Raw genomic sequence first — 13875 nt, 5'->3', positions numbered from 1 at the left:
AGAAAATCCCATGGAAGGGCTTGTCCTTTCCCATGGAAAAAGGAGATTAGGCACTTAAATACCTTTGAGGAATCCTACCTTGGGAGTTTGTTAGAGGTAATTCAAAAGTTACAGAAAGGCATGGAAAGAGATTATTGTGAATCTGTACCAAAATCACAGCAAAGCTTATCTTTCCTCTCTTCCTTGTTCAGATCTCCTTACTGGGCTTGTTGCACATTGATGAAGACAGCCACTGTTACTCTTCCTAAATGTTCCCACACCAGTTATTCTTTCATTTGCAACATTTCATAGCTGACATCTAAGAAATTATGCTGCTTCAATTGTGATAGAAATAGGGGTGCTAGAAGCAGGTTGCACAAGATACAATTACTTCACTTTCTTTTATTTGTCAGGGTCTTGTACACTATGAAGTTAGCAGTAGAACTCCTGTCAACAGTGTTTGTCAATTTACTTGAAAATCAAATCTTTTTTTACACTGTCTTCACAACTTAAGGCACCAAACATTTGCATGGGCATAATGCTTTTCAGTCTTTTCACAGATGGGAGCTTTTACCTATGGGGAACTGATTGCAAGACTTGAACCAAGCAAAATTATATTGTAGGCAGAGGAAAATAAAATCACAGTACAGTAAATTTTTATTTATTGTTCTAATGCTTGCAATACACTAATATGAGTGTGCTTTTGGTTATATATGTAACACTTAAACGCAGATGATATTAATTGTATTTGTAGCAAATTTGCTACATGAATCAGAATAAAAACCATGATGATTTGTTTGAGTCATTTTGCTGATGGTAGCAAAATTACACTTTGGAAAAATTCCTAAACAGCTGTGGCTCAGAATAAATTGCACACTTATTGACATTGTTTATATTTTTAAATAGTGCCACACTAATTTTTTAAGTTTTGGTATACTATAGCAACATTGTTAGTAAGCAGTTTGTATTTCTCGGAACTAAGATATGTTTCTCTATAATTCATTTGAGAATAGCAGAACATGAACTCTGCAATACAGTAGGAAATTTTGCTACTGTAAACTAGCAATTTAAAATAATTTTTCTGAATGTCTGTAATGCAGGAAAACATTATATTCTTATTTATTTATATATATTAATTATTCCTTTCAGAGCATGGTGCCAGAACCTGTGATGTGATGAGGTTTCTCATTTTTATTATATTTAGTGGATTCAGCGTGCTTTACCTAATTAATAAGAAGACATTTAAGATATATTTTTACTTTGTGTTTGGTTTTGTTTTGTTTTGTTTTTATAATCTGGCCATGGCATAATTTAGCAGAAGTTTTAAAAGACAAAGCCTGGTATTTTAAACTTGTAAACTGCTGAAGAAAGAGTCATGAATTTTTTTCTTTCTGTTAGAAGTGAGCCATTATGTGTGTCAGAATTCTTTAAAATTTTTAACATTTTGTTCTGTGATCTTATACTCCTTTAAGTTGTGTTGTTTTTTTTTTTTCCCTATCCTTATTCATTTTTCATCAGTATTGACTGGATTTTCAGACTCTGGGGCAAATTTTATTCATACTAGCACTCTAATTGAGCAGAAACAATCTTCAAATATGTTTCAAAAATTCGGGTAATAAACTGAATAAGTAATGCAATATGGTATTTCCATTAAAGTTATTTGAAAGATATTTCCATTTTTGAAAAAAAAAGCACTAAATTTACAATTGATTTTATTAGTTCACAGAAATAATTTTAATATAAGACATGGGAGCCTCAAAAATAATTTTTGAGTTATTAGCCATATATACTGTTAATAAAGAAGATACAGAACACCAATCATTTTAGAATTGTTTCATCATAGGATAAGTTCTTTTAGAACTGATTTTGTGAATATTCAATGTTTGCCTGGTATGTCCAATGTAAGATCATATGCTAAAAACCAGAGTAATTTGGGTTTCAGAGTCACCGTTAAAAACAAAAAATCATTGTGATGATTGGTCCAATCGTTTTACAGTTCACAGTTTAATATGACATGAAAAATGTATTCCTACAGTAAAATTTTAAATATTTGATCTATTAAAACTTATTACATTGATGTAAACATCCTAATTGTGAAAGCATCTTGCATCTGACATTAAGAAATCACTCATGAATGGCTTTGGTTTGAAAACTGATCAGCTGCTTGAAAATGAGAAAATGATATCTCAAGAATAAACCTTATGACTAGATACTCACTAAAATAAAATATGACAATGGAATTGGTATATAATGTGTAACATTTTCATGTTTCATTTCTCAGTATAATGCGACTGCTGCACTTCATATGTCCGACTGTTTGTGATAGAGATTAAACTTGAGTTGATTCATGAAAACATTTTTGGTTAAAGCTAAAGAAGAGATAGTGGCATTTTTCCATGCTATTGTAAATTGACTGAAACAAGGTTAATCAAGATTTGTACTTATCAATAAAGAGTAGATTATAAAAATGTGTGTTGGCACAGGTATAATCATCCTTAAGTAATTGGTAACTTGAAGCAATTACTTTTTTAACACCTTAATTTTGGAGCAGCATTCCAAGTCGAACATGTTAAAAAGTTGTAAGCAATTGTTCACCTAAAAATAATGAATTTCTATTCTCATCAAAAAAGTATACATTTTTAAGGGGTAATATTAATTTTTTTAAAATCTTTTTTACAGCTGAGGATGCTTGTGGAGGAACTATGAGAGGATCAAGTGGAATCATCTCGAGTCCCAACTTTCCTAATGAATATCATAATAACGCAGATTGCACATGGACAATTGTGGCAGAGCCTGGTGATACAATCTCACTCATATTTACAGATTTCCAAATGGAAGAAAAATATGATTATTTGGAAATAGAAGGCTCTGAACCACCTACAGTAGGGTAAGTCAAATATTGCAATTTCAATGTAATAAAAAAGATGATGAAATGTGAAAATACAACTTTTTGTTACTTTTCCTTTTGTGAATATGTAGTCTTGCTAAAAAAAAAGACGTTCACAGAAATAATTGTGACCATGGCATAAATGTTGATATTCCAATTGCAACTGTAAAATGTTTTTTAAATATATTGTGAAGAGGTAGCATCAAGATGAAGGGCACTGTAGACTCATTTGCCTCATTGTGTCTAACCATTTAACCATTATTACAGTGAAAATGTATATATTTAGAAACAGACTGGAATGGACTGTTGTACAGGTAAGGATTGCTGAAGCCTTCAGAGAGTTTCATAATGTCAGAAAGTAAAGGCTTTCAGTACAGAGGTAGGCAGAATTAGCACTGGCCACACCTGTTGGTCATGGGTTGTCTCTGGAGGAGTTTCTGTACAGAGAACTACATGCATGGTCTCTAAATAATGTGAGTATGGTTGGTGATACACTTACCTAGAAATATCCATCCTGATCTGTGAGATCAAACACCCTTAGCTGAGTAGTTGCAGTACTTTTTGGCTCTGGTTTTACTCCAAATATAGCACCTTTAACGAAAGTTTATGACTGTTTTTTTGTTTGTTGACTTAGCAGTAGTAACAATATTTTTGCTAGTCTGACTTCTGCAATACTTAATCTCAGTGTAGATGTGTTATGTAGGTGTTGCAACACAAGCACAAGAAATAAAATAGTAAATAACCCCTTTCAATATCAGATTCAGTTAAATAGGAAAAATAAATTTTGTACATTAAATATAAACTCTGTGGCTTTCTGGTCTGGTAGTTTTATGGTAACACAGCACCACGCTGCTCAAGAAACATGTCAATATGACAAATCCTTTTGCTTATTTTATTGGTTGAAACATGCTGTTGATTCACAGAAAAGGAGTTGTATACAAACCCATAAATCACAGTTAGGGTCTCCAGTAAAATTTTGATCTCTTAACTGGCTCATGAAGCTTTCTGGATGTTCTGTATGACAGAGGCATGTGAACAACAGGTGATACAAGTGGTTGGCAAGACACATTAAGGTCAGTAGAGTCTTGTTTTCTTCATATCAGTATAAACCCCCTCCAAATATACCAGAGACCAAATAAAATGGTTTTGATTTTATAATAAGGAAAAATCTAAAATTAGATAACTATATTGTTTTAAAAGCATCAGACCAGGTTTCTGTAAGTGTTGCATATAAGTAATATATTTTTACTGCTTCAGAGTGTAATAAAAGTCTAAGATTTAGCAAATAGTGTTTTCTAATTTGAGTTCATTTATACTGCCACCTACATAGTTAATTACCTGTATTAGAATATTACTTAATTTTCATTGAGTTTTTCAAGCTCTTAAACTGAAATCTTTTGAAATAGCTGTCAGCTAAAATAATTTTTAAATAATAATTTATAATAGTTAATGAGGTAACACCAATGACATACATCCATTATGAATCACCTGAATAGCTAAATTTGCATTAGATTTTTCATGAATGTCTTTTATCTATTCATTTATGAGCTTCAAACAATGATTTCATTTTTTGTTCTATAAATACAAGGCTGTATTCAAATGATATAAAAAGATTACTTTATATATGGAAATTCCCATTATGTGTTTACAAAACATGAACATTTACAATGCTAATTTAATAATTGCTCATGTAGAGAAACAGAATGAGAGCATATTCTTTTTGAGCTTGTCATTTATATTTTCTAAATAGGACTGATGTGCTCAATTACGGAAAAGTATCCCCCCATATGTTGGGAAAAAACAGCTTTGGAAAGCTTAATTAACATCAATTTGTTAATTAGATTTAGAGTGGTGATACTACATATGCCCTTAGACTATAGTTAATCTAAAACTAAACTCAGGTTCTTTATCTTTTATTCTGGAAAAAAAATTTTACCTAATTTTCAAAATTACTAAAAACTTACTGGTTGATCTGGATAATGAGTATTTTAAAATAATGTCTTAGAAAATTTGGTGCTTTATATGACTATTACACCTATTGATTTTAAAAAAACCCTTAAACTTTACTTCTGAACTTCTGCTGTGTAAAGAAATATCTCTACTTTTTATTTCTAACTGACATAAAGAGTCAGATTACACATCAAGTGGATAGGCTGGTGTTATCCATATGACAAGACTTGGAATTCTTTATGAAGAGCTAACTTTCTATAGTTTTTTAGTCAGTTGTTATAATATTTCAGATAAGGCAGTCTTTTCTCTCAAAAAAACCTTGATAGGACATTTTCATTTTAATAATAGTAAAAAGTTATATGGATGCCCTTCAGAGTTCTTGTTGTCGTGTTGTTTATTTTAACATTTGCCAGCTTGAGTTGAGTTATAGCATTTCTTAAATTTTGGAAGTAAAACTGAAGGAAAAGTATTTGTTTGAGGAAATTATTTTCCCCATTTTTTCAATAAAACAAAAAACTGAAAGTAAATAAGTTCTAGTGAAATGTTCCTTTTTGTCTACCAAAACCCAAGCTGTGCCAAACCAATACACAAGTTGACAGCTCTTCTTCCTCCATATTTGGAGGGCTTGGTTGTTAATTAGCATTTCCTGACTTAATTTCATTTTACTAGGTCTGTGAAAGAACAAAATGATAAACAGAACCTGTAAGAAATATCAGTGAAGAATATATTAACTAGTGGTAATAAAAGTGAGGGTGAGCAGGCAGATAATATCTGTTAAGGAAAAGGGTATTTTCTGGGGTTGTTTTTTTTTTGTGTGTGGAAAATGCAGTTATCCATGTTAGATAGGTATATGGTCACTTTTATTGACAGTTTATTTGCCATACAAATTAGCCTTTAGAAGGCATTTAAAAATTAAGTGTACTGTCATGACAATTAATCTTCAATAGACACATGCATTAGTAAAACAGATTCTTAATCAGAACTTTTTACCAAAGTGGTTATTTTATTTATCCAGTGCCCAAACAGGTTAGGTTTATTTTCAGTTAATGCACTTGTACTTGATTAAATAATGCTCATATCAAAGGCTGCAGAGAAAAAACTCTGCCTGACATGAATGTGGCAGCACAGGGCAATCACACCTCAATAGTACAAGTATCAATGAAAGTAATAATATTTTGAAGGAAAAAAAGCAAAACAGACAAGATAAGAAGCAGAGGTTCTCATAAGAAGAGATTAAAATAGGAGGAAAAAAATCCCACCTAAGGCCCAGCATTTATTTTCTTGAAAAATCACTTCACTTTAGAAAGAGACAAGTTTATTAATCTCTTTTTTAGTAATGAAGACTGTTGACACTGCTTTAGATAATTATTACTGTTTTCTCACTAATACAAAGTTTTTAAATCTGTGTTTAATGCTCAGAGGAAGGACTCAGGAAGGTAAGTTTTATGAGTAATATGATTTTAATAAGTATGCTGAAAGCCCCAGATGAAAAAATTTGTAATCTGATAACAGTTGAATTCAAATTTAAATAATAGTAGCAAAATTGATACTGCTTATCATAGGAAAGATGATTTCAGAAGAATGTTGTGGTTGTAGCCAAACAGGTAGAAAATTTTATTCAATTAATAGAGCAAGCAAAGTGCAGTCATAAAAACCTCCTGTAATTATCAGTGTTTGTTTACTGATAATGGATAGAATTATTTTACTGGATTTAATTGCAAAAACAAAACAAAACAAACAAACAAAACCACACATAAAAAAAACAAACAAAAGAAAACCCCAAAACCAATTAAAAAGTCACTGCAAAATTACCTAAGTTTTGGGGTGCCTAAATCCTTTTCCTCTTCTAAAACAGGGAACAGAGGCAACAGAGATAATGCTTAACTGTGCAACAGGGAGAGCAGAAAATCAGGAATAGGAGGAATACGAATGCTAAAAATATTATCTGGTTTGAGCCTTTGATAATCTATCCATTGTGTGTTATCACTTTTATCTTTTTCTGAAGGACTGAGAACAAAAATGAAGTTCTTTGCTTTCTTGGAAACAAAAGCTTTCCATAGAAGCAAGGTATTTCTGTCCTTAACTGTTTACTTCAGTGATTTGATTTTTTCCTTGGTTATTCAGCATTTCACCTGTGGCATTTCCATAAGGTCATTTGGAACTCTCCTAGAAGCACTCTGTAATGTTTAGGGTTCAGACACATGAGTGTTTAGGAAGGGAATTTGTTACAGAGACTGTGGAGGTTAATGACATGTTCTTCATTGTTCTATTGTGTGATTCTATCTGGCAATCATCATCTGAAAAGGACCTTGAAACTGGCTTTACATCTGGTACTCTCAAATTCTTACTGAAACTTGAGAAAGATTTGAATGCAAGAAAGAAATAAGATATCAAATCATATATTTAACAGTGGAGGCAGAGACTTTTCTTGTGTTATTTTCTACTACTTGTTCTTGTGTGTTTCTGAAGGAATAGAAGTCCCTTCCATAGCGAGTACCCTGTTTTGTTGGGGTTTACTGCATTAATTTCTCAGGTTTTAGTTCAAAGTGCAGTGACAAATGTGCCTCAAACTTTGCAGGCAGACTAGACTCATATAAACACGAGTTACATGATGAAAATCTGTCGCTTAAGGGTAGACACCTTGCAGTCTATGCTTCTTATAAAAGTTACTTTGGGGCATTTTGATTTAGTGCTTAGTAAAAGGAGAATGTGATTCCTAGAAATCATCATATTCATGGAAACAGAAATCAACCAAGCTGTAAATCCAGAGTTTAATCCTGGAATTTATTGTTATCTATGTGTCCACATAACTGGGTTGTAAGGAAATGCAAGACAGAATGACAAAACCTTATAAGCAGATAGTTCTGCATGGAAGGGAACTCAGGAGCTGACTTGTCCAATCTACTGCTGAAAGCAAACTCAGCTTTTAGGGGAAGCAAGGCTACTCAGGCCTTTATCCGAACATGGAGTCTAAACAATCTTTGTGGACAACCTTCTTAATTTCCTGACTGCCCATATGGGAGGAAAAGCTTTTCCATTTTTTCCTAATTTAGAAATCATTGTTTTCAGTCAGAATCAACACACAAGAATTTATTATTACCAATTATCTGTTTGAGGTCCAAACATCTCCTGAGTTCCTTTTCTTCCTTATGGATAGGCAGTGGTATGACCTTTCTCCTGAGCAGGTTGGCTGACATGGCCAATCCTAGCTCATGGGTTGAAGATCTTCCTTCATCAGGCTCAAGTTGTCCCATCCATCTCACAGGGATATGTACAGGAGCAGAGATATGATTTGTCCTGTCTTCCTCTAGAATACTAAATGCTAAAGCTTATCTGGCACATGTGATTTATAACTATATAATGGAGTCAAGCCTCAGTGAGAAAACTGTTAAATTCCAGCACGTATTTGCATCAGACAAGTCAGGTGCACAGAATCCCCATGGCTCACTGTGGTACAGATGAACAATTCACATGGCCGCTGTGATGCCGCTTTTGAAAAAATACTTGTCCCCACTTCTATTTCTGACTCATTCCCTGCCTGGTGCTGGCTCAGGCATTTACCCAGTCACAAAGGAACTGCACCAGGAAGTGATACAAGCTGAAACCAAGCCTTTATTTTCCCTTCATTAGTGAGGAGGAAATACAAGAGTTGAAGACAACAGCAAGGCACGTAGGGAGGAGAATATTGTTTCTTCAAGGAATAGAACAACTTTATTGTCAAAATAAAGCCCGATCTGTTGTCTTCTCGGGTACTTGGATGTTGAATAACACTACCTACACAAAGAGCTACTTCCCCCCCACCCGGTTGCAATAGGCGCAGAAACTTCAGAGTTATTTTATTTCCTTTATATTTTTTTATACTGTATCATTAATTTATTGCATTCTTGTGATGGTGCGAAATATTTTATTTTGATTAATGTACACAATGTCAGAAAGACAGTATTTGGTTGTTGCTGTTTCAAAAGGTGATTAAAAGAACTTCTTTTGAGGAAACTTTTCTGAAGCTGCTCCTAATTTCTTACACTTCCTATGTTCAGGAGCACTGCAAAAGGAAACATTCATAAACCTTCTCTGAATACACATGTTTTCATTATTCTGATAGTACTTTTAATATGCATGAAGTTATTCTCATCTGGAGTCAGATATTCAGCAGTTATCAATTGAGCAGTTATACATTGGATGGGCTTTTTATGTATAGTCTTCTCAACAGAGATAGGATTATATTATTGCACAAAGTCTTATCAACATTCAGAAGCAAATTGAAAAACAGTTCTCTTGAATCTTTATATGCAAGAACAACACTCTGGTTTTCCTACATCCCTCTTAGACAAAGATTACTGCATTTGTGCTTCCATGGGTCACTATAATCCTGCTTTGATGAAAGAGACAGAATGCTTCCAGTGTTGCTTATTTGTAACTCTGCTTTGTAGAAATCAGGCTAATAATAGTCTAGACCTGAGAGATTTTGCTAATGAATACTTAAAAAGTGTAACAAAAAGAAAGAAAAGAAAATTGGAAGTCTCTTACAGCAGATTTGGGGAGTAAAATAGAGGTAGGAAGATGGCTTGATGATTTAACAGGCAGCACTTTAAGTGTGCTTACTGCAGTGAAACACTGCACTTGTTTTGATGTGGTCATTCACTATAGTCTCAGGATGGCAACTGTTGGAGTAGTAAGGGGGACATTGCTCTTGTCTTGACTGAAACATCAGTGACTGAACTTGTAAGTAGTTTTATGCTGTGTGAGCTGTATGGTGCGGGAAGGTGTATTAGGATAGCATAAATCTCAAAATAAGGCAGGGAAAAATCATCACAACAAACTCAAACCCTAAAGAACAACTAAACTGAAAAATGTATAATTGTTTCATTCCAGAGTAATTAAACCTTCACATTTTTTTCTCATACGTTCTGAGTCTTTGCCACATTTACTTTATTTGGCAACATAAGTGGCACATTGTTGTTATTTTATGGCAAAAGTTCCATACCTTCTTGGTGATTTCTCACAGACAGCTCCTCACAGTACAGCCAATAAACTCCAGCCTTCTCCTCAACTACCTAACTCACTCTTTTGTAGCACTCTTCTTCTTACTGGAGGCAGGTGTGGCCTATTAAGGGTAGGCCTGTTCCTAATCTTTGGGGATTAGTACAGCTGAAACCCCTCAGGTGTGAGATTACCTTCTGCACTATCATTATTTTCTTACATTCTATCCCCCCACAGTATGTTGTGGGAGAGCAGTGATCCCTAAAGAAATAATCCCAAATCACTCTCATTTCTAGATTCTGAATAAAAATTTTAGTGTGTTTTGTACACTGAGTAAACTACATGCATTCATAATTCCAACTTTTATGTCTCAGGCTACAATAGCTAAGTACATTTTGAATACATGAATGAAATCATTTGCATTCATTATTAAATTCTGACAAGATAAAACATTATTTATATGGGCCCAACGGGCTAATCATAACTTGACAAACTAACGCTTCTTTTTGTGATTGTCCATCTGTTTGGTCTGTGAATATCTCATTAGGATATGTAGGGTGCAAATTCACTTGTAAATGAATCAGTGACAAACAATTAAACAATTTTAAATCTGCTAATGCAATTCCATTATATTAATGATCGACACAAGGTCAAACCAGTGTCAGAACAATTTTTTAAAAATTTTTTGCCATCCAGTATGCAGATGACTAGTGGCAATCCACAACTTTCTGACCATGACCTAACAGTCAGTAAAAAATGAAAATAAACCAGTCATGTACATTTACTGTATGTTTATTTCTTCTGCATACAGTAGGTCATGAAAAATTGGACTCTTAGAGTGGTCACGCATTGGAATAGGTTGTCCAGGGAGGATCTTAAACACCAAGCTGGTGTTTTAGAGATATTTGATCTGGCACTGGGTGATATAATTTAGTGGTTTAGGGATTAGAGTGGTAGTGCCGTGTTGATAGTTGGACTTGATGATCTTAAAGGTCTCCCAACCTTAGTAATTCTCTGATTAAGTGATTTGACCTGACATTATCTAATGTTTAATCATATTAAATTATAAGATGTAAACTATACTTTCAATGGCAGTTTTCTTTGGTTGTTTTTTGAGGCTTTTTCATTGTCAACTACTTTCCTATCCTCTAATAAGAAGCTTATTAATGAAGATATATCCTGATTAAGAGAACTCCATTCTTATTTCTTTGCTAAGTAGACTTTTTGGATATTTCTTACTTAGAGTTCATAAGTAAGTTGTAGTCAGCTTCACATCTCTCCATTAGCCTTTTTGGTATCCAGTCTAGTGTCTCTGAACCTGCAGAAAAATTACCTTCTGCATAGTGCATACTCTTTCTTCCTGAAGAATATAACACAGGTTTTGACATCTTTCATGTGGATATATTGCACTGCTCTAGAAATTCTTTTCCCCATTATTTTTTTATGTCAGAGGACAAACTTAAACCATCATCTCTGTTTTCTGAGTAAGAATGTGCTGTCCTGAATGTCCTAAGGGAAGTTAAAGGTAAGGTGAAGGACTGTTTGTATAAGGCTTATTTTCTGTTTGGTAACTGACACTATGCCTTTCAAGAAAACAAATCAAAACAATTCTGAACAGAGGCTTCCAATTTTTTACCTAACTTTCCAATCCTATATAATTTATAGAATATGAGGTTCAATCCCAAAATACATGCATCTTCGCTTGTTTGTATTTTGGTTATGTTTGGGGTATTTCTGGTGTTTTCCAGAAAGTTTGTTATAAAAGAGGAATTCTGCAATAAGGTGGAATTAAGGAATTGCTGCCGTATTTAATGCAATTTAAACCAGAGTTCAGCTCCTATGGGAGAGAAATGAGAGATGATTATGACAGAGGCAAAGGCTAACAGTCTTTAGAGTATTATTTTTTCATTTAGCTTTAAATTACAATGAATCTAATAGCAAGACCTTCCGCCAACTTTAAATGGATTTAAACTAGGTAGCTGAAAGTTACGTTTATACTGAAAATTTCACGAACTTTGAAGCCACAGCTTTGCTAGATAGGCTGGAAATTATTTTTATTACTCTAGTCTTGTGCATCAGGCATATAAAGACATAAATTGGAGTGTTACAGAAATGTTACTATTCCATCTGGTTTTGGTGATTTTGAGCACAGGTTTCCCAAAAGCTGTGAAGTTGAGCAGTAAATTTTATTATTCTGCTCTATAAAGATTCCATAGAAATCTTAAATTGTTAAACTTGTAATTTCAAGTATGTGTTGCTGTTTAAAAGTGATGCAACTTGGTTTAAATAAAAGTCTGATCTATTTAATATGACTTCCTCTTAGCTTGTGCAAAGGTCGCTACCGATGCACAAAAAGGGTAAAACATGAACCTGATCATTTCAATAGCCTAGTTCAGTTTACACAGTGAAGTTCAGACTACTTTGCAAAATATCTTGTATTCCTGGTCTCTTTTCCATTGGGTTCACCTGGAAACATGGGACATAGATTTAAACTTTAGTGGCTGAGAATTCATGTTAGGAGTATCTGTTGTGGTGCTCAAATTGAAAACCATTTGATACAAGCAACTGGGTCATTCAAGAGAATATATATTTGTGTTTTCCCATGAAAAAAAATCTAGGGACAAACAGTGTGAACTGAAGTTTGCAACTAAACCTGAGAAAAATCAGAGTTTGGAGTAAGACGACATTGGGGAGAACAGTATTCAGCCAGATAAATAGCTGGTATTTTTTTGGTTCTAAATCACATAGATAAAAAGGAAAATACTGTATAAAATATTTTGTATACCTATCTGTTTGCATTGATCTAAGCAAAATAAAAATATTATATCCTTTGGTATTATACTTTAATATATATCTGAATTAAAAAAAAAAGAAAGGAAAAGGCTAGTGCTGCCAACATAGAAAATTGAAGTAGAAGAGGCCTTCTTTGTATTCTGAAAAACTGAAAAAACAGCTACATGTAAAAGACTATTTGATGAAAAGGAGGATTTAAGTTATCTTGAAATTGGTTTAAAGAGCAGAATGGCATTATATAGACATTGTAAGATGGTTTTTTTTATGTAAAAAAAAATTTGTCTAAAAATATGAAGGATTAAGGCAGTTTGAATGGAGTTTTATTACTGCTAATGGGTAAATAGACATCAATACTAGGGAGAAGGACATCAGGCATTAGAAAACCTACCAAAATCACTTCAAAATATAAGGGGTTAATATAATCCACAGGAGATCTGGAAGTAAGTGGAAGTGAATATATCAAGTACATAATAACAGGCTATCCTATTTCAAAAGAAAGATATATATCATAGTAAGAGACCTTTAAAGCTCCTGGTGCAGTCATAAAGATGTACAGAGCAGAAAGAAATTTTGCAAAAGGTGAGAAAAGAACCTCATGACTAATGAATAAAAGCATAAGATACTAAGAAGCTTTGAAAATACAGTAAGAAAGACTGTCTCAGTTGCTGAATTACAATTACCAAAGGTTATAAAAGACAATGATGAAGAGAGCTTGTAACTACATTACAAGGAAAGAGAAAACAAGAAAAATTGGTTCCTCAGTGAAATAAAAGCAACAGGGGGCAAAGGAAAGGGACACCTGGGAAGTTGTAATAGAGACAGTTCATTCTGAACCATGTAAAAATAATGGAGTCAGTGAAAAACTACTGAATGAAAAAAATATTTTCTTTTACTAACCAATTTTTTATTACAAACTGGCAGAAAAAAGAGTCAGTGTTGACTGTAAATATATGTTGTACTTAATTGGGAAAAGGCACACAAAGAATATGTACTGTTTAGTCTCTGTAAGTCATGTTGTGTTGCATCTTAAATAGATTAGATCTAGGCCTGGTAATGTTAAATATTTTTGCAATGTCTCAGTGGAAGAAGAATCATATGTAAATATCAGTAAGGTCAATTTGGAGGGTTATAGGCTTTTTAAAGGACAGCAATATACTTCAAAATAATGCTGATAAATCTAAGTGAACTTGAACATGTGAAATTTACTTCAGAGAAGTACAAAATGCTGTAGGCTAAATAAAGAAGGCATAGGAGTAAATATCAATAAGGACTAAATACCCAGTAAG

At 33.3% G+C, this 13875-nt stretch overlaps 1 protein-coding gene across 3 annotated transcripts in view; it reads left to right on the top strand.

Moving 5' to 3' along the window:
* The window catches only part of CSMD3 (CUB and Sushi multiple domains 3), a 579290-nt gene that overhangs the window by 182132 nt on the left and 383283 nt on the right, over positions 1 to 13875 (top strand). For all 3 annotated transcript variants that reach the window (XM_050970810.1, XM_030234789.2, XM_050970809.1), the window contains exon 5: positions 2659 to 2866. In XM_050970810.1, the coding sequence (XP_050826767.1) occupies positions 2659 to 2866 (208 nt within the window). The remainder of the gene's footprint in view (positions 1 to 2658; positions 2867 to 13875) is intronic.

Source organism: Serinus canaria, chromosome 2 (genome assembly GCF_022539315.1).
Source record: "Serinus canaria isolate serCan28SL12 chromosome 2, serCan2020, whole genome shotgun sequence".
Classification (NCBI taxonomy): Eukaryota; Metazoa; Chordata; class Aves; order Passeriformes; family Fringillidae; genus Serinus; species Serinus canaria.
Note: the sequence above shows the minus strand (reverse complement) of the source record. Positions and strands in the feature narration are given on the sequence as shown.